At 37.7% G+C, this 26,588-nt stretch overlaps 1 protein-coding gene across 1 annotated transcript; it reads right to left on the reverse strand.

The window, feature by feature from the left end:
* Window positions 1–1,691: 1,691 nt before the first annotated feature.
* On the reverse strand, window positions 1,692–22,168 carry MRPL39 (mitochondrial ribosomal protein L39). The gene is made up of 10 exons (XM_045540486.1): window positions 22,058–22,168; window positions 21,059–21,265; window positions 19,140–19,279; window positions 17,021–17,120; window positions 15,634–15,701; window positions 12,573–12,685; window positions 9,734–9,799; window positions 8,653–8,806; window positions 4,792–4,839; window positions 1,692–1,794 (listed from the first exon to the last, which is right to left on the reverse strand). Exons 1-10 carry the CDS (start codon window positions 22,128–22,130, stop codon window positions 1,747–1,749), a joined length of 1,017 nt encoding a protein of 338 aa, XP_045396442.1. The 5' UTR covers window positions 22,131–22,168; the 3' UTR covers window positions 1,692–1,746.
* Between the last annotated feature and the right edge of the window lie 4,420 nt (window positions 22,169–26,588).

Raw genomic sequence — 26,588 nt, forward strand, 5'->3', positions numbered from 1 at the left:
TAAGAAGCCAAACCTTGCTCAAACCACAGAACCACCACTCAACCTCCTTCCAGCCACATTTTTAACCATAAACTGACAGCTAACAAACACGACATTTGAAAAAAGGCTGAAACGTGAAAGTGAAAGACTAAGAAAAAAATTTCTCACCAGAGAAAAGAGATAATTCAGGGAATAGAAAATAAATGAACAATTCTATTAGTATCTTCAGAGAGATTCATGAAAATATACTGCACGTGTTAAACATGAACAGGATTCTATGAACGAGCAGTAGAAGAGAGAGCTTCCAGAAATTAAAATATGCTTGACAACGTTTAATTATAAAGATGAGAATATAAATGCAGGAAAAATGACAGAGAGAGAGAAAAAAACACGATGACCAATAAAAAGCCAAATACAACTAAAAAGCGTTAAAGAAACAAAGAACAGAAAAAAGAGGAAATAATGTAAAAAATGAGATTTCCTAGACTTGAAAAGAGATACCAAAAATGGAAAGAACCTCCTAAGTACCAAGCAGAATAACTGATTGAAAACCTAGAAACAGATAAAGAATTTTACACCAAGAATAAGGTACTAAGGGTGCAGGGTCCAGAGTGTGTTGAGGGAAGGGGATACAGAGAACAGGTTATACAATTTTAAAAAGGAACAAGAATCAGACTGGCATCAGACTTCTTATTAGCAATATCAGATGCTAAAAGATAACTCAGCTGCTTTCAAAATTCTAATAGAAAATTAGTTTTCAATCTAGAATTCTCTGTCTAGTCAAATAGTTGATCAAATGTAAGTGCAAAATTAAGCCACTTTAGACATGCAAGGACTCACCTCTTACATATTCCTTCTTAGGAAGGAACTTAAAGACAAACTCTAGCAAAATGAGAAAGTTAATCAAGAAAAAGGAAGATATAGACTCTAGGAAAAAACAAATCCCACCCAGGAAAAAAATAAGATCTTCAGAGGAAGCCTGTGCACCAGGCCCAGAAAACCTATTCAGACTAGAGCAGGAAGAAATTTTTTAGCAAAATATTTTTAAAAGACTGATAACCAAGGCCTGCTCAAGGTAAGAGGAAGCAGGTTCTTAAACAGTGTTGTTGGGAGTATCATTTGGCAAAACTTTGGCAGGCCACCTTCTGTCAATGATTCCACTGCCAGAAATCTATTCCTACAAAATGGGTTAAAAGGCAGTATAGAGTAATACATAAGAGCATGTGAGTGAAACTGGCTGGATTCAAATTTCAGCTTTGCCACTTTCAAACTCTACGTTCTCTCTGTTTCATTCTAAAAATAGAAACACCTTCTCAACAGGTTGTTGTGCAGATTAAAAAAAAGGTTCCACGTGCAGGGCTTAGCAAAGGCCCAGGACACAGTAAATAGTAAATATCATTATCTAGCAACAAACACCTGCCATTTTGCACAAGGATGTTTACTGCACCGCTTTTAAAATAGCAAAAAATGCAAACCGTATGATCCTATTTATATTTTATAAAAATTACATTTGTATTTGTACATATCTGTTTACACACGTAGGAAAAAAAGGAGAAAACATGGCAAAGTTATCCATGTAGTAGGAGGAGAGGGAGTTGTTTCTGAATCAAGATTTTATTATTAGCGGCATAAGGTGTTTTATCCTTTTGAGAAAGGAAAAAGATCACTATTAATCTTAGGGAGAAAAAGAATATAATAAACTCACACAAACATTATATTAAAACTTTTATTTTAGTTTACTATACATATTTAAATTTTAGAAAGTTATTAGGTAGATGCACTTTCTTCCGTCGGTTTAGTTTGATCTTCAGTTACCTGTAAAAACATGAATAGCTTTACTTTCCTAACAAATAATCAGTTTTACCCTTCCCCCACCACTTTAAATCATTCCATAGTACTTCTCCTATAATGATCCTTTGTCTTTCTCCTTCAGCAGTAATTATCACGGAACATTAAATAAGAAGAGAGAAAGACTTAAAGGCCAATTTACCAATATAAATTATCAGATACAGTAAAATAATTCCATTCAAAAATATAATCTGAGGCACATTATATCTAGGCTTCTTAAGTTTGTCATTTTACTTTTCATCTATAAAACAAAATCATTACCATAAGAAAAAATACCTATAATGCTACAACAAGGTGTTTTAAGTCGATTTATTTTCTTCTGAGATATAATTCTATTTAGAATGGGGCATATGACAGATTTAGTCCAAACAGATATCTACACATCCCTATTTCTATTCTGTGTCACTCAGATGCATCAAACAAACAGGACTAAATCTGAATTCCTCAACACCCCAAAATCTGCCCTGCCTCCTACACTATCTGTCTCGGTAAAGGGCTCTATCCAGCTGCCTGAACCCAGAATTCAAGAATCCACTCCTTTCCTACAGCATATTCCATCAACAGTCTTACTAATTCAACCTAAGGAATTCTCAGTCATTCTCGCTACCATGGCTGTACTTTAGGACCTCATCCTCTTCTATCCCCCTAATAGAATCCTTGGCTTAAGTTGCAGTTATATACCATGCTGTCCCTAGAATGGACTTTTAAAGAGAAATAGCTGTAGTAGGTCACTTCCCTACTCAAAATTCTCCAGTTACCATCTATCACCTTAGGTGGATAGGGGAGGAGGTTCCACAACATGGAAGACAACCCCCTCATATTTTATTTCCAACAAACTTCTTTGGACAAACTCATCACCTACTGAACATGTGACCTGTACATTCAAATTCATCTTATATTTATCATGTTCTTCATTCCTCCATCCCTCTAGACAAGTGGCTTCCACTGAGATAACCCCCAACCCATCTCCCAACAAACTAACTACCTGGCCCACTTTTACTCATCCTTTAAAGCCAGCTTAAAAGACTCTAATTCCTGGGAACTTTCCTTAACCAATCCCGCAGCTTAGTTTGGATCCCTCTCTTCTTTATGCCAGAGCCCCTTACATACAACTAAACTGTCTGCTCTTAAGTCTGTTGATTCCATTAAAGTAACTTCCTTGAGGCAACAGGTACATTTTATTCATTTTTGTACCTCCAGAACATAATAGTACCTGGCACAAAATAAACACTCAATAAGTCTGCGTTTATCAGTGAAGCGTGTGTTTAATCTATTCCTTTTGGACAAGCAAAATGGACAGTAGTAACAAAGCAACTAAGCCGGAATAAATGTTTCAAAAACATCTATTGACTGACTTTACCAGATGTTTTAGGTAAGTTACTCTCTCTAACATTTGTCTACATTTTTTCTTCCTTTAAACAGCAGTCCCCAACCTTTTTGGCACCAGGGACCAGTTTCATGGAAGACAATTTTTCCACGGACCAGAAGGGGCTGGGATGGTTTCAGGATGATTCAAGCACATTACATTTACTGTGCAGTCAAACCTCTCTGCTAATGATAATCTGTTTCTGCAGCTGCTCCTCAGCACTAGCATCACCACCTCAGCTCCACCTCAGATCATCAGGCATTAGATCCTCATAAGGAGCGTGCAATCTAGATCCCTCCCATGCAGTTTACAGTAGGGTTCGTGCTCCTAGAGAATCTAATGCTGCTGCTGATCTGACAGGAGGTGGAGCTTATGCGGTGATGCGAGCGATGGGGAGCGGCTGCCAAGGCAGATGCAGCTTCACTAGCTTGCTCGCCCTCACCTCCTGCTGTGCGGCCCGGTTCCTAACAGGCCACAGACAGGTCCTCGCCTGGGGTTTGCGGACACCTCAGCTTTAAAGTATTCAGTTATTACTGCTTCTTGAGTTTCTCAAACCATTTCTTAGATATTCATTTCTTCTCTAGTTTCTTAATCTAAAGTGATGACAGTGACCAACCAAAAAGACAAAATTATTCAATCCATTCAAATATATTTTCTTCTCATGAGAAAAAAAATATACAACCTTTATAGAAAAACACTATGGCTAAGTACCTAAACAATAGCTTTTATATGTAAATTCATTAATAAAGACTAGGCACATATATCATTGTGAAAAATAGTCAATAAATATTTCTTGGGTAACTCTCCCATGTGTTAATGTTGTGTTCAAAATTTGGGCTTACACAAATATAACAAACCCCAAATGGGTTAACAGACTGAATATAAATGTACTGTCAAAGAAAACAATCAAAAAACAATATGAGGAGGTATACAATCAAGCACAAAATTTTATCAATGGATAATTAATTGTCAGGAGGTTACTCTGAGACTGTTCCACAAGGAATGTGAGACCCGGCAAAGTATTGAAGAATGAGTATGATGTAAACAGACAGGAGGAAATGGAGTCCAGACAGAAGAACTGTCATGAAGAAACAAACAAACTTGAAAGTAAGTTGGAAGTACGCTGCTTTGTGTACCTGCAAGCTTGACTATAGTGTTTGTAGAGTTGTGGGAAATCAAGGTAAGAAGGAAGGCCCAATGAGGCCAGATTACACAGTACAGCTATCAGACAACCGAAGTAAAAGAACAACACATAGCTAAGTGCCTATGAAATAGTGAATAGGAAGAGTTGTGGTCAAGTAACATAATCACTCCTACTTGTGAAATCTAAATGCTAATGACACAGAATAAACTACAGAAACACAAACATTCAAATTTGGTTTTTCAGAACATTTAATTTCAACAGCTAAGGCAGCTTTAAAATATATCTGACAAATTTTAATCCTTTAAATGTTCATTAAGTTAACAAAAACTTTTTATTTTATTACTTTTTTTGTCTTTATCGTTCTTTCTTTTTTATTTTCCCCCTTTAGTTGTTGTTGCTTAATTTCAATGAAAATTTCTTCATCGAAGAGTACTTAGCTGTCAAAAACACTTACCATTTTCCGAGATCTTTCCAATAGCTTATCCCATATTGTAAAATGTGCCTTGAAAAGAAAACATGTGCTATGAATTAAATAAAGCAGTAAAGCTAAAGTAAAAGGGACTGAGTCTTTACATAGCTTTTAAAATTAAACAAATAAATAAAAAGCTAGGCAGTACTAATGTAGCTAAATGGTGAAAAAAGTGGATTAGAGTAGGGAAAAGTACTATATAGAACAGCTGCTTTGTTTAGCATTTGAGAGAAAAAGACTTAAGTACTGAATATGCCATTCTTCCTCTTTGTCCCTCTTAATCATTTCCATCATAGAAAACATTCCTTCCAATGGGAAGCAAATATCTGCTCCACTTTCCTGTACATTGCCATTCTTTCCCTAAATAGCCAATTTCAACATGCTAGAAGTCATTCTTCAAATCATAAGCAATCACAAGAAGATGGTCATTAAAAACCAACTGTGACATTTTCACACTGAAATGGCACCAGAGGATTTAGCAAATTACCCTAAAGAACAAGTAAAACCTAGCAAAGAAAACAATAAGATTACAGAACCCATTTCCTTAATCCTTAACAATCTTACGTAACAGCACAATGCAGTAAGAAAAATGGAGCAAAGTGCATAATGATCACATCAATTTTATTAACTGAAGGTGATACTAAGGCATATGGGTGGGCCAGTGACTATTTCACACTGAATGAGCTCATAAAATCTATGATAAAAGGTAAAATTCCTAAATACGACATGCAAACCCTTCTGGAGAAAGAGTACAATGGCATATTTAACGGGAAAACCATGACTGACTCAGGCAGAATGAACAGCTGGTACAAAGATCTTAAGGTGCAGCTGGAACACAGTGGGTGAAGAGAGTGGTGTGGAATGAAGTCAGAGAGGCAGGAAGGGGCCAGATAATGTAGAGCTTTGTGAGACTGAGTAAAAGGTTGAGATTTTTTCACGGGAAGCCATTGTATAGTTTGGGACAGAGGAAATTACATAACAGATTGTGTATTAAAAAGATCATTTTAGGCTGGGCGTGGTGGCTCACGCCTGTAATCCTAGCACTTTGGGAGGCCAAGGCAGAAGAATTGCTTTAGCTATGGAGTTCGAGATCACCCTGTGCAAGAGTGAAAGCCCATCTCTACTAAAAACAGAAAAATTAGCCAGGCGCGCTGGTGTGTGTCTGTAGTCCCCAGCTACTCAGGAGGCAGGAGGATCACTTGAGCCTAGGGGGTTGTGGTTACAGTGAGCTACGATGATGTCACTGCACTCTAGCCTGAGCAACGGAGTAAGACCCTGTTTCAAAAAAATAAAAATAAAAATACAATAAAAAGATCATTTTGGCTACTAAGTAGAGAATGCACAGGGCAAGAGTGAAAGCAAGGAAACAAAATGAAGATAAAGAGAGACTTGGATAAGGGAAGAAGTAGTAGATGAGACGCTATGTAGTGGATGGATTAAGAATATGTTTTTGAGTTAAAAGCTGAAAGAACTTGCTGATAGATGGGCTGAGGGCTTAGCAAAGAGGGACAGAGAGAATTAAGGATTGCCTTAAACAACTAGGTAATGACGGTGCCATTTACTGAAATGGGGAAAGCTAGTAAAGGAAGCAGGTATATGGAGAAAAATCAAACATATACAGGATATATGCTAAAAATTACAAAATGAACGAGATAAAAGAAGAGCTACATAAACAAAAAGAGGAAGTTCATAGATTAGAAAACAACATATTAAAGATTAACTTCTTTATAGAACAGCTGTTTTGTTTAGCATTTGATAACTGACAATTCTCCTCAAACTGCTATACAGGTTTAATGAAATTCCTACCAGAATCCCTCAGATTTTGTTGACATAGAAAAGACTGTCCTAAAACTAATTGGAAAGGCAAAGAAACTAGGATAGTTAAAACAATTTCGATAAAGAACAATAACGTGGGAGGAATTATTCTACCTAATTTCACGTGTTCATAGCTACAATAATCAAGACTGTGTGGTATTGGTGGAGGGATAGACACATGTGATCAATGGAATAGAATAGAGAATCCAAAATAGACACACACAAATATGCCCAGCTGACATTTAACAAAGATGCAAAAGTAATTCGGTGGAGGAAGGACAGCCTTCTCAACAAATGGTGCTGGGAGCAATTTGACATCTATAGGCAAAAAATGAGTCTCAACTTAAATCTCACACCTTATGGAAAAATTAACTCAAATTGGACCACAGACTTACATGTAAAACTATAAAATGTTTAGGAAAAAGAAAAACAGGAGAAAATCTTTGGGATCTAGGGCTAGGCAAAAAGTTCTTAGGATTCACACCAAAAACATGATCCATAAAAAGAAAAACTAATAAACTGGCTTCATCAAAATTAAAAACTTCTGCTCTTGCAAAAAGGCTGTTACGATGAAAAGACAAGCTACAGACACAAAGAAACACAAGCTACAGACCAGAGAAACAGAGAAATTTGCAAACTACATACATAAAAAAGGACTAATATCTACAACATATAAAGAGCTCTCAAAACTCAATTGTAAAATGGTAAACAATCCAATTAGAATACAAGAAAAAGACATGAGCAGATATTTCACCAGCAAACATATACAGATAGCAAATAAGCATACAAATAGATATTCAACACCATAGGCCCATAGGTAAATGCAAATTAAAACTATAAGGAGAAATCACTATAAACATATTAGGATGGCTAAAATAAAAAATAGTGACAGCATCAAATGCTGGTGAGCATGAAGAAAAACTGATCACTCATACATTGCTGGTGGAAATGTAAAATGGTACAGCTACTTTGGTACACAGTTTGAAAGTTTCTTGAGGAATTAAATACACACCTTACCATATGACCCAGCAATTGCACTCCTGGGCATTTATCCCATAGAAATGAAAATGTATATTCACAGAAACCTGTACACAAATTTCAGCTTTATTCATAACAGCCAAAAACTGGAAACCCAGATGTCCTTTCATGGGTGAATAGTTAAACTGTGGCACAACCATACCAAGAAATACTACTCAACAATGAAAAAGAATGTACTACTGATATACTCAACAATTTGGATGAATCTCCAAAGAATTATGCTGAGTAAAAAATGCTAATCCCAAAAAAAACCAAACTATTTGATCTCATTCATGTAACATTCCCGAAATGACCAAATTATAGAAATGGAAAGCAGAGTAGTAGTTGCCAGGGGTAAGGAGACAGGAGCACAGGGGGCATTAGAGGGAAGGGGATGTAAATGAGTGTGGCTATAAAAGGCCAACATGAGGGTTCCCTGTAATGAAGAAATTGTTTTGTACCTTCCTTATGTCAATGTTTAAACCTGGTCATGACATTGCATTTTAGTTTTCTAAGATGCTACCACTTAGGAAACTGGGTAAAGGTACATGGATCTCTCTGTATCATTTCTTATAACTGTAATTATCTCAAAATGAAAAATTCAAATTAAAAGGATCAGCAAGGGGTGGGAGACATATAGAATGATGGGTTTTGGGTCATGAACAGATCATTAGAATTAGATGAGCATGCCAAATGTAAGGACAAAAAGGCGCTCCAGAAAGTTCTTACCAACATGCACTCCAATACCTCCTCAATGCACCCTCACCTATGCTAATTTGAAAAATCAAAAATACTGTCTCAATTTGATTTAATTTTTTCAACTAATGTTTCTCTTGTAATTATATGTTTATACCCTGAGCAAACTTTTTAAAATCATAATCAGTTTACAAAATACTAGTGTCACACAACTTAAGAAAAATTAAAATTTACATCCTTCAGATTGGTATAAAATCAAGTCCAGAATTACATCTATACATTCAAACTGGAAGACCTGGAACCGTAAGCTTTACTTACTCTTAAGTGAATGGGTAAAGAGAGACCCTGGAATCTTCGTATAAGACTTGGCAGGGTGGGCTGAAGATTGTGAACGGCTGACACTTCATACTGGAAACAAATACTTGTTCTTGGAATAAGAGGGCCCTCACTCACATCAACGAAGTCACCAATTCTGACATGATTTTAAAAATAAACAAACAAAACCTCAACATCTAATCATTTATAATAGTTTGAAAACAAAATACTCATTCTCTTTGCTGCTACATCCCTAACGAAGAATATTCAATATGGCTCAATTCAGTCTCTAACCACCCCTGACAATGATTTTAAAAGACTTAAACTTTTAAAATTAAATCACTGAATCTTTTTCTTAATTAGCACTTACATAAATTTAAAGGTTTTTATGAGTCACAGAACACATGATGCTATCAAGCAGATCTGATTGCCTAAAACTGGTAATGTACAACTTTACAATAACCCACACAACAAAGTTTAGAATTCAGTACATAGGATGGATTGTGTTTAGAAACCAAAAGCAATCTCTAGAGGAAAAAAGTTAAATCCAAATCATGAACACCTGAGGTTGAGAAAACAGACCCAGGCCCTGAAGTCATTTCCAAGTAATGTGTTGCCTTGGGACTTGCTTCTCATAGAAGAATGTCAACATGAGCAGTGGCCCTTTCTCATTCATGCGTCAGAAAGCATATTCTGGATTAACTTACTTACATGTAACATAATAACTAGTCAGCATTCGTATTTGAGTGCACGCATGAACTATGAACTAGCACGTTCAATTAATAACAATAATTATGTTGCCCAGTTTCAAAATTAACTCCTAAAAATTACATATTAAACACCAGTTTTCAACTCTTAAAATGAAATAAAAATAGCAAACAATAAAATGGGAAACAGAAACCACAACTGTTCCTGAAGATCATTTAAAGCTTCCATTTACCACCATATCAAAACAATGAACAAAGCAATAGAAAATAAGGCAATAACAAAATAAAGACAAATTCCTCTACTTCATTTCAAATAACAATAAAGCTAAGCCTTACTCTCAATTAACACAGCAGCCAATTTGTAGACTTTTACTTACCTGTGTAGCTTGACTATTCTCTCAGGGTTCTGAGATGCTTTCTCTTCTACGAAATCTATTTTGTACCTGAAAAGTAGAAAAGAAAAAAAATTTTTTTAACTCTAAATATACAAAAAGATGTTTAAAGACACCTCCCTTCCTCTTCTGCCATACTTTTTGAGAGTGATTTATGCTTGGAGCCTCACCTGCCTTTAATCTGGTGACGGCACCATGACTCCACCAAACTGTTCTCAGCAAAGTCACAGGTACCTGCTTGGTGCCAACCTAATGCACACTTCTCGGCACTCATTTTCTTAACACCACTGCTCACCTCCACGGGCTTCAGTGGCATTCCCTACTCGTGTTACTTTGCCTCTCTGGCCTCTCTTGTCTTTCTCTACCCTTTAAGGATTCTATCCTATACCCTCTTTTCACTGTAAGCATCCTCCCTCTGCTAGCTCCTTGAATTGCAAGTGTTAGTTAACACTTATGCAGTTACAGCTGCCCTATGTCTGCTTCTATTCTACCTACCTCTGCTGAGCACCAAACTATATATCTAAGAACCATCTAGACACCCACTAGGATATTCCACAAGCAGCTTAAACCCCTAAATTTCCAACCTGAACAAATTACCACCTCTTTTCACACCCAAACTTATTCTTCCTCCTAAATTTCCTATCTTAGTATGACACCACCAACCAGCTACATGTCCAAGTGAAAAACCCAGAAGATTTCCTTGATTCCTCATTCTCCCACCATACCCCCTACATTCAATTCATCATTAAGTTCTGTCAATCCTACTGCCCAAATGTCTCTCAGATCTACCCAATTCTGTCAGTATAGCTAAAAGCACAGACGGAACTGCACAGCTCAGGTTCAAACCATGACTTTACCACTTACTATTAAGAGCTTTGTCTATTTAACCCAGGGTGCTAAACAAATAATGTGTGTGCACTCGTGCATGCACAGGCAATGATGTGTCAAGCTTTGGGAGCAGTGGTTTATGCAAAAACATCTACTGACTGCCATACCCTTTCTGCCACAGCCAACGCATGGGTGGCATGCATTAATGAGGGGGTCGCTTCCTTTGAATACTTATTCCTTTTGACCCACCTCTAAGAGATGCTCCTGCTTCTGTCCCCTGTGAACCAAAGCCACAAAAATTTCCCACCCTTCCTCCTGCAACCGAAAGGCCCAATCACTGATCCACCTTCAATGATCCAACATTCTCTGTCCTCTCAAACTTGCCCCCAAGCTATCCCCTTCCTCCTAACACACATTAAACTAGGTTAACAAAAGTGCCAGAAGCCCCTAACCAGATGTTGACAGCTAAGTAGGAGAATGGGAAATCTCAATGCACGCAGAATGGAAGTTGAAAGTAAAATGTTCAGTAACATAGCTATGTGATCAGTTCTAATTAAAATGTGCCTTAAATGTAAAATACACACCAGATTCTGAAGACTTAAAGTGAAAAAATTAAAATATCATTAATATTTTTCAATGTTGATCACATGTTGAAATAACATTTTAGATATATTATTTAAATAAAATCATTAAAGTTAACTTCCCCTTTTCTTTTGACTTTTTTTAATGTTACTTGAAAAATTAAAATCATATAAATGGCTCATATTATATTTCCTTTGGACAGCATGTGCCTAGACTTTTGGCACAGAAAGTGACTTGATGTGTTCTTAATAGCCCAAGGAATTTTCTTATAGAATTAATATTATACATGGTGATTTGGTTCTACCATACTATCTATACTCTAGTTCAGTTAAAATGTACATAACAACTGGTTTCTAAGACCACTGGCTCCAGGATATGCTAAAAACGTTAAGAAAAAGTGTTCCATGGGCCAATATATTTGGAATATACTTTCTATATACACTTGGGGAGACCCTAGAGTGCAATGAGTAAAATTTTCATGCCACTGTTCTCCAGAGTCAGCTGAACACTGTACATGTTTTTCAGCATATTAATTAATGTCTTGTGGAAGAATATTATGAGGTATATCACTTTGAGAAATGCCAAGCTAGAGTATAGGTCAAGAAGAATCGTAAACTAACCTAAGAATATATCTATGACAAAATATCCCTATGAGAATTTGTAGTTTGATTCCCATATACCTAAAGAAATTCTAATCCATAACCTTTAACAATTTGTAGGTACATATTTTGGCTTCAGACTGTAGTATCTATGTTATTTTTTTGCAGTGTAGATTTCCCATTCTAATTAGTTCTCATTTTCTATTAGATTAATATTAAAATTTAGCTTAAGTTCTTATGACTAATAATAGAAGGTGAAGTGGAAGTTTTCTAAGTAAGAAAGGGAATTGAGAAGCCAGGTAGGATTTAAGATGTTGACAAAGAAAATCTACCAAATGAATAATTCACGTGCAAAAGACTAAAACCTGGTTGTATAAACACTGTTGTTCAGCTGTTAGCTGCCTTCCAAACTGCTTACGTTCTCAATCTTATCCTTCTCACTTAAAGAGTGAAAGGATGGGAGAGAAAGGCTGCCAAATGTACAAAATAATACAGTTGTTTAACGTATGTTATCACTTCACAGTGGAAAAAGGGAAACATACAATACATTGATATAAAGAGAAGGGCTAACCAAAGAAACAGAGAAGTAAAAGAAAGTGAGAAAATTATCAAGGGGGGTGGGGAATATTTTTCTCAGTGAAATAAATAATGACATGAACAAAAGTAAATAGCCTGGTGCAGAAAAAGAGACCTTAAAGTGGAAAATAAAGTAGTATCATAAGAACATCAAATATAAAAGTCTTAAGACCTGAATTTTCTTCATTACATCTAATTCTGAGAGGTTTAACCTTGTTTTAAAGGAAGCCAACGCTTACTTGTTGTGTTGAAATATTTCTAATGCCACTTTTGCTTCAACATCCAGAGTTTCAAATGGAAGATCTTTATAAATTAAAGCCTGAGCATCTTTTGTGAAGGAACGTAGGTTCTCCTTCAAAATAAAATAATAACCTTTAGTAAAAATTTATTTAAAAGCATCTCTCCACAAGCTAGATAAGATAAAATGTATGCTTAGTGCTATGAATCCAACAAAATGAAAAGCAAAATCAAATTTGTTAGGAGGAAAAGTTATTAATTTGCAACAACTGAACGTTTGGACCATAAACATTCTCCCAACTTTACAAACTATAAAACTTGTTATTTACCTGTAATTAACATATCAGTCTGCATTAATATTAATAATAATCATTAAAGAGAAGTCTACAAAGAAATTTTAACAAATATTTCATCCAAATATTCAGCCTAATTTGTTTATTTAAAACCATACAGCAATAAGTAAAAATGCTAATAAACAGCAAGATATAAAATTATGTTTCCCATATGAATAAAATTAAGTTTATTAAATACATGGGGAAAAAATTATTTTCATAATTCATAGTTTCACTAGAAATGTAATGTCATCACTGGCCCTGTACAAAATATAACATATGGTCAATATCGTAAATTTCTGTTTAATGAAAATTTTATACAAAATGATTAATATACATTAACAATATTTATGAGATTTTTAATAAAAACTCTTATTGAGTTTTCCATACTATATAAATCATTACTAACATACAAAAGGTCAAGCACCATTACGCAAATAATTTTTATAATAAAATTCTTTCCATAAAAATCCTATTAGAGTTTTTTTTACATGAAATGACTTTTTTCCATTCTTTTTCTTTCTTTTTTTTTTTTTGGAAACAGGGTCTCACAGGGCTAGAGTGCAGTGGCATCATCATAGCTCACTGCTGACCTCAAACTCCTGGGCTCAAGTGATCCTCCTGCCTCAGCCTCGCAAGTAGCTGGGACTGCAGGAGCACACCACCACGCCCGACTAATTTTTCTACTTTTGGTAGAGACAGGGTCTCTCCATGTTGCTCATGCTAGTCTTGAACTGCTAAGCTCAGCCTCCCAAAATGCTGGGATTACGGGCATGAGCCACCATGCCCAGCCTCTTCTCCATTCTTAAAGGAATAATTTACTATATAAAAAATCCACTTTCATAGTTTAATGTAACTATTTCTCAATGTAATTCTCCTCTACTTTCTTTAAGCCATCCTCAACCCCTTGGAGACTGCAATCAGCTAATGCATTTCTTTTTTTAAAGGTTTGTCTTTAAAAAAAAAAGGAAAAGCCAGGCACAGTGGTGAGCACCTGTACTGACAGCCACTCAGCAGGCTGAGGTGGGAAGATCACTTGAGTCCAGGAGTTTGAGGCCAGCCTGGGCAACACATCAAGCTCCTGCCTCCCCAAAAAAAAGGAAAGGAAAAGAAAAAAGAGGCAACAAGTTTCATAGATAATGAGAGTTGGATCTTCATCTCATTAATTTTTACCTGACTCCCCCTAGTAAAGAAGATCTATTCTTAAATTTGGGGACTTATTTGAAAAGGAAGAAGCTGCACCAACAAAAGCCCAGAGATCATGAAGAAACAGTTCAAGCCCTTCCCTGTCCCCTTCCCCACCTCCACCCCCACCTCTCTTCCCTCTTCCTTTCTCTCATTCTTCCTTTCTGTTTCCCTCTTCTCTCCCTCTTGATATTAAGTAATATGGCCAGGATTACAAAAGAAGTCATTTCCAAGACCAAATTTATTTATTTATTTATTTTTGAGACAGAGTCTTGCTCTGTTGCCCAGGCTACAGTGCCGTGGCGTCAGCCTAGCTCACAGCAACCTCAAACTCCTGGGCTCCAGCAATCCTCCTGCCTCAGCCTCCCAAGTAGCTGGGACTACAATCCTATGCCACCACGCCTGGCTAATTTTTTCTAGTTTTAGTAGAGACGGGGTCTCACTCTTGCTCAGGCTGGTCTCGAACTCCTGACCTCAAGCAATCCTCCCACCTCGGCTTCCCAGAGTGCTAGGATTACATGCAAGACCCACCACACCCAGCCCCCAAGACCAAATTTAAGGTTATATCTGCCCTGACTCCAAAATCATTTTTTTAAAGAACTACAGTATTTCAACCAGGCACCGTGGTGAGACTCTGTATCAAAAAAAAAAAAAAAAGAACTATACTATTTCACCTAATCTAAGACTTATCACTAAGCAAGAAATACTACCAATTACAAGATGCCATGAGGCCTATTTTCAGAGATACTAAAATGTAAAAAGAATGTACACAGTGGAATTGATAAAATGGTATGCTACACTGCCTTCACTTTTCTGATCTCCAGACTCCCAACATGTAGGACATAATGTTTTGTTTAATTAAGAATTAGGCATCTGCCTATTTGGCCCCATCATAACTAAGTCTCCAGGCTTGACCTTGGGAAACCATCAGCATCCTTTACCTACAGAGCACCTGATCTAGATCATCCTTCTTAGGCCTTGTTGCTACTCTAGTCCCAGACCAACAAGGACCACCCTCATTACAAAGGTAGAACATTCACAAAGAGTTTAGTTTGTTGCTGTTTGAGTTGGTTTTGTCAAAGTCTGATTCTTTAATTTATCCCAGTTCTTAATGTGACCCTGCGTATACAGGGATCTCACCAGTATACAATAAGCTAAAATGGTTTAGGGCAGTGGTTTTCAAACTATGCTCTGGGGAGCCAAACAGATATAGCTCCCAGACCCCCTACTACCACATCCACCAAGATAGTTAAGTTTCCATATTTTATATTCTGTGTATCCTGAAAACCACTGTCTTAAGGAGTAGAAGGCATTTCAAGAAAAGGTCAAGCAGAACATAAAGCTTCAAGACAACTGACCATGCTATTGTGAATATTCTCATTCATATGCCTCTGTCTTAAACACACTGTAAAAAGCAACAAGGATAGACAGATTCTTTTAAATGTCCTCAATGTGCAGTACCACTGAACAATACTAACACAGGAATCATCATTCTAATACAGAAAGGCACAGACTCTAAAATTAATGCTCCAAAGAACAGACATACTTTTGTCGGCATCCACTCATCAAGTCTCTTATCCAAAACTACATCATAGCAGAAGGCCCCAGCAATTACTGTAAATACAATAGAAATAAAAAACAAAGTCAAATCTGCCCTAACAGAAAGTTAAAATTTGCAACAACTGAACATTTAGACCATAAAAGAAAGGGTTAACAATCTATCCCAACTCTATGAATTATAAAACTGTTGCTATTACCTCAGCTGTCTGCGAGAGCTATATCAAATTTCCCCCACTCAAAAAATTAACTCACCTTTTATTAACCCAAAATTACCAATATTTTAAGAATTCAAGTTTTCTTTAGGAATACTAGTACTATAGAGATTTCAAATAGTTAGTAGACATAAAAATTCCAGAAGAACAAGATATTTAGTAAGTAGATGAATGACTAAATGGATGTGAAATATTGAATTTCTATTGTATCTCCTAAATATCTTCATTTTTGTTGTTTTGCTCATCTTAGAATTATTTCTTGTGCTTCTTTTAAATATTTTTGGTGTACATACTTCTTTTTTAAAAAAAAATTATACATATGATCCTGCTATACATGCTGTTGCAAAATCCTAGTTTTAGCAAAATTACAAAGAAGCTGCACAATTCCACCTCACTACGGTGGTGTCCCTCTCCAGACTCATGGTCATTTCTGGGGAAACAGTATCACCTAAGGACAGCTCTTTCTAGCAGTCTATTTATATTCTCACTTCCTCCTCCTCCACACATACAATTGGGAAATAAAGGCTTAAAGTGGTAAGAAATAAACACTGAGACAATGTAATTCCATGAAATTCATATTCCAGAGAAATACTTCCCACTAATTCTATCATGTTAATTATTGACCCCCAAAGACTACTTCATATTTAATCATAATAGGATGGATTTTGTTACCCATAATAAATGAAACACATGTAAAGTGGTAATTCATATTAGATAAAATTAAAAATAAACTCTATAAATCATCAAAAATAGGTATCAAAATATTCAAGGATTACAAAAATTATATATATTTTGGAAAGGCACGGTGGCTCACGCCTGTAATCCTGACACTCTGGGAGGCCGAGGCGGGAGGACCGTTTGAGCTCAGGAGTTCAAGACCAGCCTGAGCAAGAGCGAGACCCCGTCTCTACTAAAAAAAAATACAGAAAGAAATTAGCTGGACAACTAAAAATATATATAGAAAAAATTAGCCGGGCATGGTGGCGCATGCCTGTAGTCCCAGCTACTCAGGGGGCTGAGGCAGTAGGATCGCTTGAGCCCAGGAGTTTGAGGTTGCTGTGAGCTAGGTTGATGCCACGCCACTCTACCCTGGGCAACAGAGTGAGACTCTGTCCCAAAACAAACAAAAAAAAATTATATATATTTATATGTGTACATTACCAGGAACTTCTGGAGCTCTAACCAAACTGACCATATATTCATCTTTGAACGCCCTCTCTATTACACAGCCCATCATCATGGCACAAGAACGCCAGTAAGCCTAGGGGGAAAAGAAAAATACACACACACACGATACATAGTAAGATTCACTAAAGTTTCTACAATATTAAAAAGTCAACCTTTGACTTAGGAAATATTTCTCATATATCTGTCTGTTCTCAGCATCCAACAGCAGTTACCATCAAGCCATGACATTACCTCTACCAAGAGAAAACCAGGAAAGAATGAAACACCAGCTTCACCCTGTTAACAATGTTTCTGTGTAAGATATGAGACAGTATGAGGGCTATCAACCGATAGATAGTTTTACTATCTAATAGTATTTATTTTCAACCTAGGATAAAGTAAACTTGTTAAAGTAGTGCTAAAATAAAATAAATATATTAACATATAACTGTTTATACCATATAGAGAGAAAAACTCAACCTTTAAGAATTACTTATGACTCCTATACTACACCTAACATCATAACACATTAGTCAAGTTATCATATTTATAACAGAGCAGCCTCACCACTAACTGGGCTTTCATTTTATTAGCAAATTTTGATTCATGGACATGCCTGGTATAGCTATCCACACAATGACCTTATCAAATTCACAAGGAGAAACATGTACCCTGCACCATGCCTGCCCATGTTAGTCCCCTTACAGACATTACTCTGAGCAACTGATTTTCATAAGCCCTTCTCCACATCTGAGGACTACAGGAGTGAAGTCACTTGGTTGTGTGTAGCAGAGACTGCTCCACTATGCATTCTATGAAACCACATTACGCTAAAAATAAGTACAAAGCCAGGCCTTGAAGGCAAGTACCAAAACATACTTCATCTATCCTACTTCAATGTTTTTAAATGTCTGTTGAACTCCAGTCAGGATCCCTAGGTTCAAATCTGGGCTCCACCACTTCCTAAACCAGTAACATTGGTCAAGATGCTGCACCTCTCTCTCCTTGTCACAGTTTACGCACTAGGAAAATGGGAAGAATAGCACCTACTTTGTAGAGTTTGTAGGAAAATTAAACAAGTTATTATCTGTAAATCACCCAGAACAGTACCTGATACATAACATATATTTAATTACTATTATCATTTCTATCATTTTCTTGTTTAAGTACTTCAATTCAACAAATATTTATTAAACATCTACTGTGTGAAAGTCAAGGACTAGGTCAAATAAGGGAAATGGTCCCTGTCTTCACAGAGCCAAGATTCTAATGCATTCGACAGTTTATGTCACAAGACAAAATTAAAACATCATTATCTAGAGAACAGCCAACTGTTGCAAAACCCTAGAGAAAATAATTAATTCTGAAAAGCAGAAACCTAGAAGGCTCCATAGAGCAGATGGCATTTTAATTGAATTATAAAAGACAAACAGGATTTTAACAAGGAGGAAAGACAATGTTCAGTGTTGAAGAAAGAGCATCAACAAAAGCAAGGAGGATAACACAGCACAAACCATTAGTGACCAAGATTCTAAGGCGGCTGGAGCAAAGAGGAAGTGGAAAGATACAGTGGGAGGCAAAGCTGGAAAGACAGGCCGGGGGCGGATTATGCAGAACCTGGAAAGTCATGTGAATGTTATCAGGTAGACGTGTTTTTTAGGGGTAAGTAACATGATCCTTAGTCATACCACTCAACAAAACTCATAGGACTGTGAAGGAAGACTTTTAAGCACTAAAAAAGGGGGTGGAGGGTGGCCAGAGTTAAAAAGTTATTGAAACCCTCCAAAGAAAATGGTCAAAGGCTGAATTCAAGCAGTAGCAGTGGAAATGTAACCACGCATAATATGGAAGATGATTAATAAACATAAGTTGAACAAAGATATGAGTGTTAAAGACATGTCATATAGTTTTATCAATTCAAAATACAGAGAATGGATACCACTGGTATTTTCTGAACTATGAAAGTGCCTGATCTAACAAGTAAAACACTAGTACAGTACAACATTCGAACTTGGCCATATTTTTACATTTTATACTCCACAGAATATAAGTTTTAATAAAAAGGAGAAGGAAAAACTAGGAGAGGAAAAAAAGAATGCAGAGACAGAAATACCTTATTCACTTCCCTTGGATCATCATCTTTGAAAGTAAGAAATTTAATTTCACAGGACTTGGTCAAAGGCTTATACATGTCCCAAGGCTGTCCGTCCACCAGAGCCAGAATGGACTTCCTGCAGTACCACTCACTTAAATCTAAAAATTAAAAATAAGTTGATAATCTAAAGCTAACAAAATTCAAAGTGAAAAGTTACATGTTAATGCTCCATTAAGGAGTAAAACAATGGAAAGGCAAGATTTTGCAGATTCTCTTTTGGAAAAAAAAGTATTAAATGTTACATCTATAACCAATAAAAAAAATAATACCCAATACATTCAAGGTATTATTATTAACAAATTTACCCAAATCATTTACAAAAATCATTAGGGTTAAATCTAGTTTGAAATTAATTTGTCAATTTTTTTTTATTTAGTAATCCAGCTTTATTGGCACTAAGGAAAAACTCAGATTATGTCAAACAAGTTCAAAGGTCCAAGAAAATCAGTTACTTTTGGACATTAATACAACTAATTAAAAATAGTGTGAGATAGTTAATTATAAAAACTTTGAAATCTCTCATAATTTGTCAATTATTAATAAAACATTTTTCTAAGAGCTAAACATTTAGAGAACATTATCATGGATATACTTGGATAGATACACATACAACTTAGAAGAAAAGGGAAAATATATTAATAAACACCTACATAAATTTGTTCTAGATTGGTTTTTGGTCTTGCTCTCAAACCATCTCTTACTTCCATGACATAAACTCAAGTTGAACAGTGTAGTTAACATTTTTTAATTATTAATATGAACACACATATATGGCAATCAGTTGCAGTCTATCCCATAACCCCAGAACGCAACTCTAAACTTGATTAGATGTTTTGCAAGTACACAGCTACTCACACAAGTGGTCAAACTACAGGGTCTAAATTATCAGCCACTACATAAATTCCATAAAGTCAGGGATCATGTCTGTTTTTGCTCACTCAAGCATACGCAGAGCCTAGCAGCAGACCTGGAATATAGCAGGTGCCCAGTAAGTTTGCCAAATGACTGAAGGTACGAATGGCAAGAAAGTCTCAGGGTAGGGGTCATGTTGAGGATGGTTCAGAAGCTTCATCTCTACAATGTGACGTGTATAAAGCTCTTTAAGGACCTGAGCTTTGTCTTATCCTCCTCTGTAATCCTAATGCTGATCATATAGCAAAGGTTCAAGAAATACTTGAAAAACCAAATGAGTAAATAATTATCATAAGTACTAATTCAAGTGCCAGAGTAAAGAAATAGTGAGTGTGTACCATTCTTTAGGCCAGCTTAAGCTGATAACTAAAGTTGTTAATTTCTTAAGTGGAATCATTACTGAGTTTTCCAAAAGTTAAACAATGCTAGTCACGCCTGAGTGGCTCTGTATATTTTAGGGGCTTTCTTAATTTAAATATTACCAGTTCTATCAAAGCTACTATCCAAATATTTTGATCACAACTAATAGAGGCGCTGTTCCCTTCATTTCCACACCAAATCACACGTGGGGCAGAATTATCTCCCTTAAGATATGAACAAAACAAATATTTTCACCTCAATCACATTCACCCCATGCACATCTTCATTTACACATTTACCACATTTTGTTTACATATAAATATAAACAAAAACACAACACACAGCAGAGGCAAGTGGCAAGTAGATAAAAGATGTAAGTTAGGCCATACAGTGAAGAGGGAGAAAGAAAAAGGTGGCAAAAAACTGGTCATCAAAGATCACAGCAATCCCTTTATCCCAAAATCACTTTAATGAGACCCACACAGTGACTGCTCCCACTGCATCAGAGCCCTATCGAAAAGGGGCAAGCACAGTAGCAACAGCACCGGCTCTTCCGCACAGCTCAAATAAAATGGCCAAAACTGTATCCTGATTCCGATACTTACGCATGGCACAACTATAAGGAGTCGAAATATTTTTATTCATCACGAAGATAGTGCCAGGGTCAGTTTTCCCAACATGTTTAACTTCTATCTTCTCCGTTCGGGGAGTTAATGATAACTGTCTGTTTTTCTCTTTATTAAAGAGATCATTCCGCATTTCTGTCAATTCTGTTGGTGACAGCTGAGAAGCTGGTGACGTTGCTATAAATCCTGTGAAAGTTACAATAAGTACGAAAATAGGAAAAAGTGAGTAATATACTGCCTGTACCCAACCAGTTCCACTGCCACATCACTATCCTCCTGTAACAAGGAAATATAAGAGGCAACAGAATTTTAAATTTCGTTCGCCAAAAATGCACTCATAGGTCAACTTAAATCGCTTTCTAATATCAACAATTAAAACATCAACGGAAAAAGCGCGACTGGCGCACACAGCTGGCCCAGATCTGCACCTGTACTTTAAATTTGCTCTTTCATATCAGATCTCTATTTCCCACCAAATTCCTCGGCGGTATTCCAATCTGTGCTTTACGATAGGGGCAAAAAGTAACCAGGAAGCGAAGTCAGTCAAAACTAAACCAAAGTCACTAGGAGGGTGAGCAAGTGGTGGGTTTGGAAAGGTCTGGAGGAGGACGAGGAAACCAGCATACTAAAGTTCCCGCGCCGAAACTATCAATATCCAGGGCAAGAAATGCTGGGCTTAGTTTTCCAAACCCCAAAATCAGGAGACTTGAAAAGTACGTGTATTCCTATGAGAAGACAAGGACGTATTTGCACGGGACGTGGGTTCCTTCCCAGAAGTACCCTAAGTCCCTGCCGCGCCCGCCCCCCGCAGGCCCCGGCGCCCAGATTCTCCTTCCCGGCCGAGGAGGCAACTGCCCCGCGGGTGAAACCCTCCTCCTTCCTCTGTCCGCACGACCTCCAGGACCCGCTTCAAGCCCAATCTGGACAGACACCACCCTCTCGGCCTCGCTCCCCGTCTCCACCGCCTCTGAAACTCACTCCAGCCAGCCCCGCCACCAGGAGCGACCCGCCAGAGCCGCAGCGCGCGCAGCCCCACGGCCATCGCCTCCATCGCAGCCGTGGAGACCGGGACGCGCAGGTCCTGCTCTGCCCTTTTCCCCCAGAAACTGAGCGCGCACCCGGGGTTCCGTAGGACAATTCCGTTCCGGACCCGGCGCTCGGGCTGCGCGCCGCCACTGGGGGGCGCGTTCGCGCCTCGCTGAGGATTAGTTGGCCGAGCTCCGGCGTCCCCCAGCAGGGGCGCGTTCCCGGCGCGGCAGCGGCCCGGAGATCCTGGGCCCCCAGGGCGGCTGGCCCGCCACCTCGTGGGCTCTGCAGCGAAATAAGTGTCTCCTTTGGGGGAACAGAGTCTCGCAGACGCCATCGCCCTCCATCCTTCTCAAAACCCTTGCTTCCCAGAAAGAATACACGTATTTCTGGGCGAAACACTGGGGAAAGATGGCTTTTACTTACCCTTGCTTTCGTGGCCAGCTGATGACATCTTCTAACTCGGGGCTAAACTCTCCGTTTTGCAGGGTGGGCTGAATGGGTCTGCGCCTGGGTTCTCCATTTAATTGGCCTTGAAACACGTCCAGTTGACACTGGAGGGAACTTTGTAATCCGTGGAGCTCTTTACAAATGATACAGTGCAGTTCATAAAGCCTCTATAGAGAGTATAGTAAAAGGCATCCTGGGGCGGAATTTTTGTCTCTTGTCCACTGATGTTTCCCAAGTGCCCAGAACAGTGCCTGGCACACAGCACACAGAGCTCGATAGATGTTTGTTGAATGAATGAATGCCCTTGCAAAAAAAAAGAACTCCAGCGCAACGTTTAATCCCTTTGTCCTACCATTATTGTTATGTGAAGTAAGCATTCCATAGGTAAAGTATGGAAATGTGTTTATTCAAAGTTGTTCAATGCTGTGTAAATTACAAATTCAGCCCCAGTGCCTTTTCCCTCAACTCGGTGCTTTGACTTGCAATTGGACACATCGCCACCAGGTGGCAGTGCTGCCTAAGGTACAAATGCTATGATACGACTCCTGCCACAATAGGTTTACCGTCTCCTCAGCCCAGATTTTACCTTCACGATAACTGCGCGGGGAAAGTGTATCTTCACTTTTTAAAATGACAAATGTAGGTATAAGCTTGGATTTAAACCCAGTCTACATTTTACCAGGCCACCTCTCATTCAAGGCCCTATTTCAAACCACGAAATATACACGTATACTTATATGGGGGGAGTGTCTTTTGCTTCCTTTTTTAAATTCGCATACAGTCATTGTCTTAAAAGCGTTTTGTTTCACTAGCCTTTTAGAGACTGTACCCATTTAACCCTAGCTAGAAACAGTATAGTTGCCCTTAGAACATTTTACAGCAACATTAAGCAAAGCTTCTGAACATAATAAACTTAAGCAAGTTTTAATTGTAAACGCGTTGGAGGCACGTAATTGGAGCTCTCCGGTATCACAGAAATTAACCTGCTTGGAGGGTTGTCACTAGTGATAATGGCCAACAAATACTGAATATTTGCTAATCACAGAGCTGGGTTTATTAATTGTCACAGTCTACCTGAGCAATAGGCATAATAATCTCTATTTTCCAGGAAAGGAAATTCAGGTTTGGAGAGCTTAAGACATAACCAGGGTAATCTTTGGGCTCTTCCACCCCTCCACCCCCTGCAAAATATTTCCTTATTCTAAAACCCCTCTCTTGCCTTCTTTATCAATCATCTCCCCAAATCTTAGTCTGACTCTGTCAATCTCTCTGCCAAATAAAAAGAATCAGGTCAATGACAGTAAATATCTAAGAAAAACCTGGAATGTTATTGTGCCAGAAGGTAACGAAATGCTCACAGACAGAAACATGTTAAAAGAACACAGGATCCAGCATGAAGGGGCTCCCATTGTTCAAATTTAGGACAGTTTGAACAACAACAGAATGATGATGAAAGATTATAACATGTATTTTAAAAACCCATGAATCCATAGTGATACTCAAAAATAAATGGGGGCAGAGAGTGGATAAAAAGTTTTCTTTATAGAAGAATGCCTGGTAATAAATGTAGTAGGAATAATGGAATGGGGAAAATTACCATTCTATAACCACCAATGTAATAATTGGTACAGGAAGGGATTATCAATGGATGCTAAAATCATTGGAGAAAGTTTATTGGGGATCAAGATATTTATATAGTCTCTAAGTATCACCTCACATATTACTGTCTACACAAAAGAATAAATAAGTAAAACTTTTTTTTCAATGGAGAAATCTGCTGGATATCACCTTAACAAAGTGTCAAACTGATCCTCACTCAAAATGGGACAATCTGACATTATGTGTGCTTCCCATTTGCGATATAAACAATATTATCTATGTAGTAGTCCTAACATAAATATTTAACCAGAATCTAAAGAATTATGAGGAAATCAGACATATCCAGAAAGTGATACATTGTATAAAACAACTGACCTGAACTCTTCAAAAATATAAGTTTCATGAAAGGTGGGCCTAAAAAGTTCAGGCCACTGTTCTGAATTAGAGACTAAAGAGACATAAGCTAATCACACTGCATGATCCTCACTTGGATCTTGGATCAGAAAGAAAAAAAATTTACATAGGCCGGGCACAGTGGTTCACAGCTATAATCCTAGCACTCTGGGAGGCCAAGGCGGGTGGATCGTTTGAGCTCAGGAGTTCGAGACCAGCCTGAGCAAGAGCGAGACCCATCTCTACTAAAAACAGAAAGAAATTATATGGACAACTAAAAATATATATAGAAAAAATTAGCCGGGCATGGTGGCACATGCCTGTAGGCCCAGCTACTTGGGAGACTGAGGCAGGAGGATTGCTTGAGCCCAGGAATTTGAGGTTCCTGTGAGCTAGGGTGACACCACGGCACTCTAGCCCGGCAACAGAGTGAGACTCTGTCTCAAAAACAAACAAAAAAAATTTACAAAGGATATCGTTGTGACAGAGAAATTTGAATACAAATATAAATAATGTTGTATCAATGTTATATTTCTTAATATAATAGTATCATGGTCATATAGGAGAGAATTCTTGTTCTTAGGATATATATTAAAATATTTAGGGGTAAAAGTATCATTATGCCTATGACTAACTCTCAAAAGATTCAGCAAAAATAAGGGCTCCACATTGAAAGAAGCAGCAAGAAAAATCTAGCTAATGTGGCAAAATGTTAACAATTGGTAAATCTAAGTAAGGTTGTTAATTAGACTACTCCTTCAACTTTATTCTGAAATTTTTCAAAATAAAAAGTTTGGGGAATAAGCACAGTGATTTTCACCATGACAATTTGTTTTGCTCACCTTGCTTGTCAATGGTAGCAGCTGCCAGCTAACTGTGGCTTGCAACTTTATTCCAGAATCCAGGCTCTTGAAGCAGGCTCTACCTAGGATTGTGGAGAGAAAGGAGTGCAGTGATCATCCAGGGCACTGGCTCTTAAAAGCTCTGCTCAGACTTATCTAGGTCTCAGCCACTCACAGTCCCCTGGCCCAAGTGAGTTCCATGGCCTAGACCAATGTCTGTCAGGTGGGAGGTGTATGCCTGCTGCAGGGAGCCCGTGGATGAGGTTTTATTTAGACTTCTCCTTCAAGAAGGGAAGCAAATCATTGGAATCAAGAATCAAGTTTACAGCAACTCACGTGTGGTAGAAAAAGAAAAAAAAAAAAAAAGAATCAAGTAACACAGTAATCTCAAGATCACAAAGATGAGCTGGGGCTCAAACTCAGACCCAGCTATCTCCAAAGCCTAAGCTTTCTTTTTTCTCAAATTCATACGCTTTTTCAATCCAAATGTTTGATTTTACATTTTCAAATTATTATGCATTTACTTGTTGAAAAATCAAAATATATATATATATAATTAAAAGGTGCACATTGAAAACTTTCCCTCCTAGCTCTTTTCCCTGTTCACAAGTTTTTGCCAAAACCCCTCACAGGATACCACTGTTATTAATTTCTTCAGTATCCTCAAGAGTTCTCGGTGTCTCTATGAGCTAATCCCAATATATATTCTTATTTTCTTCCTTTTTGATACAGAATGCAACATGTCAAATACATGGTTCTGTACCTTGCAAAGCTGTGCTTTTAATCAGTTTGTGTTAGTTCAGATCCTCTGGGGAACAGAGCCAAAATAGAATTTAATATGCAATTTCATATTTTATTAGGGGAAATGCCTGTGAGGGAAAAGGGGAAGGCGACCAGGTTAGGCTGACCCCACGTGAAGTAGAGAAGGTAGGAAGATTGAATGAAAACATTCTTTACTGCCCGTGCAATCTGAAGACTGTTGGTCAAGGCCGTCAAGGGAGTCCTCAAAGCCAAAGTGGGCGTGCCTCAGTGTCCCCACTATGCTCAAATTGTTGAATGGGAGCAGCCCATGGGAAACAGAAAGCGTGACTGCCTCAGAGCAAACACAGCGACATTCAAATCTTGGCAGCTGGGGCCCTGGGTCAGTTACGCTTCCTGTATTTGTAGGTCTATGAAGCACATAAAATAAGCTGTATTTC

The sequence above is a fragment of the Lemur catta genome, chromosome 1 (genome assembly GCF_020740605.2).
Source record: "Lemur catta isolate mLemCat1 chromosome 1, mLemCat1.pri, whole genome shotgun sequence".
Lineage (NCBI taxonomy): Eukaryota > Metazoa > Chordata > Mammalia > Primates > Lemuridae > Lemur > Lemur catta.

What these genes read in the sequence shown, in the direction of transcription:
- MRPL39 (XM_045540486.1), bottom strand. Translation starts at nt 22,130, where the DNA reads ATGGAGGCGATGGCCGTGGGGCTGCGCGCGCTGCGGCTCTGGCGGGTC. An exon ending in AGAATAGTCAAGCTACACAG is followed by an intron (nt 8,807 to 9,733) that starts GTAAGTAAAAGT and finishes AAATCATGTCAG; the next exon opens with AATTGGTGACTTCGTTGATG. An exon ending in TGGAAAGATCTCGGAAAATG is followed by an intron (nt 1,795 to 4,791) that starts GTAAGTGTTTTT and finishes ATGTTTTTACAG; the next exon opens with GTAACTGAAGATCAAACTAA.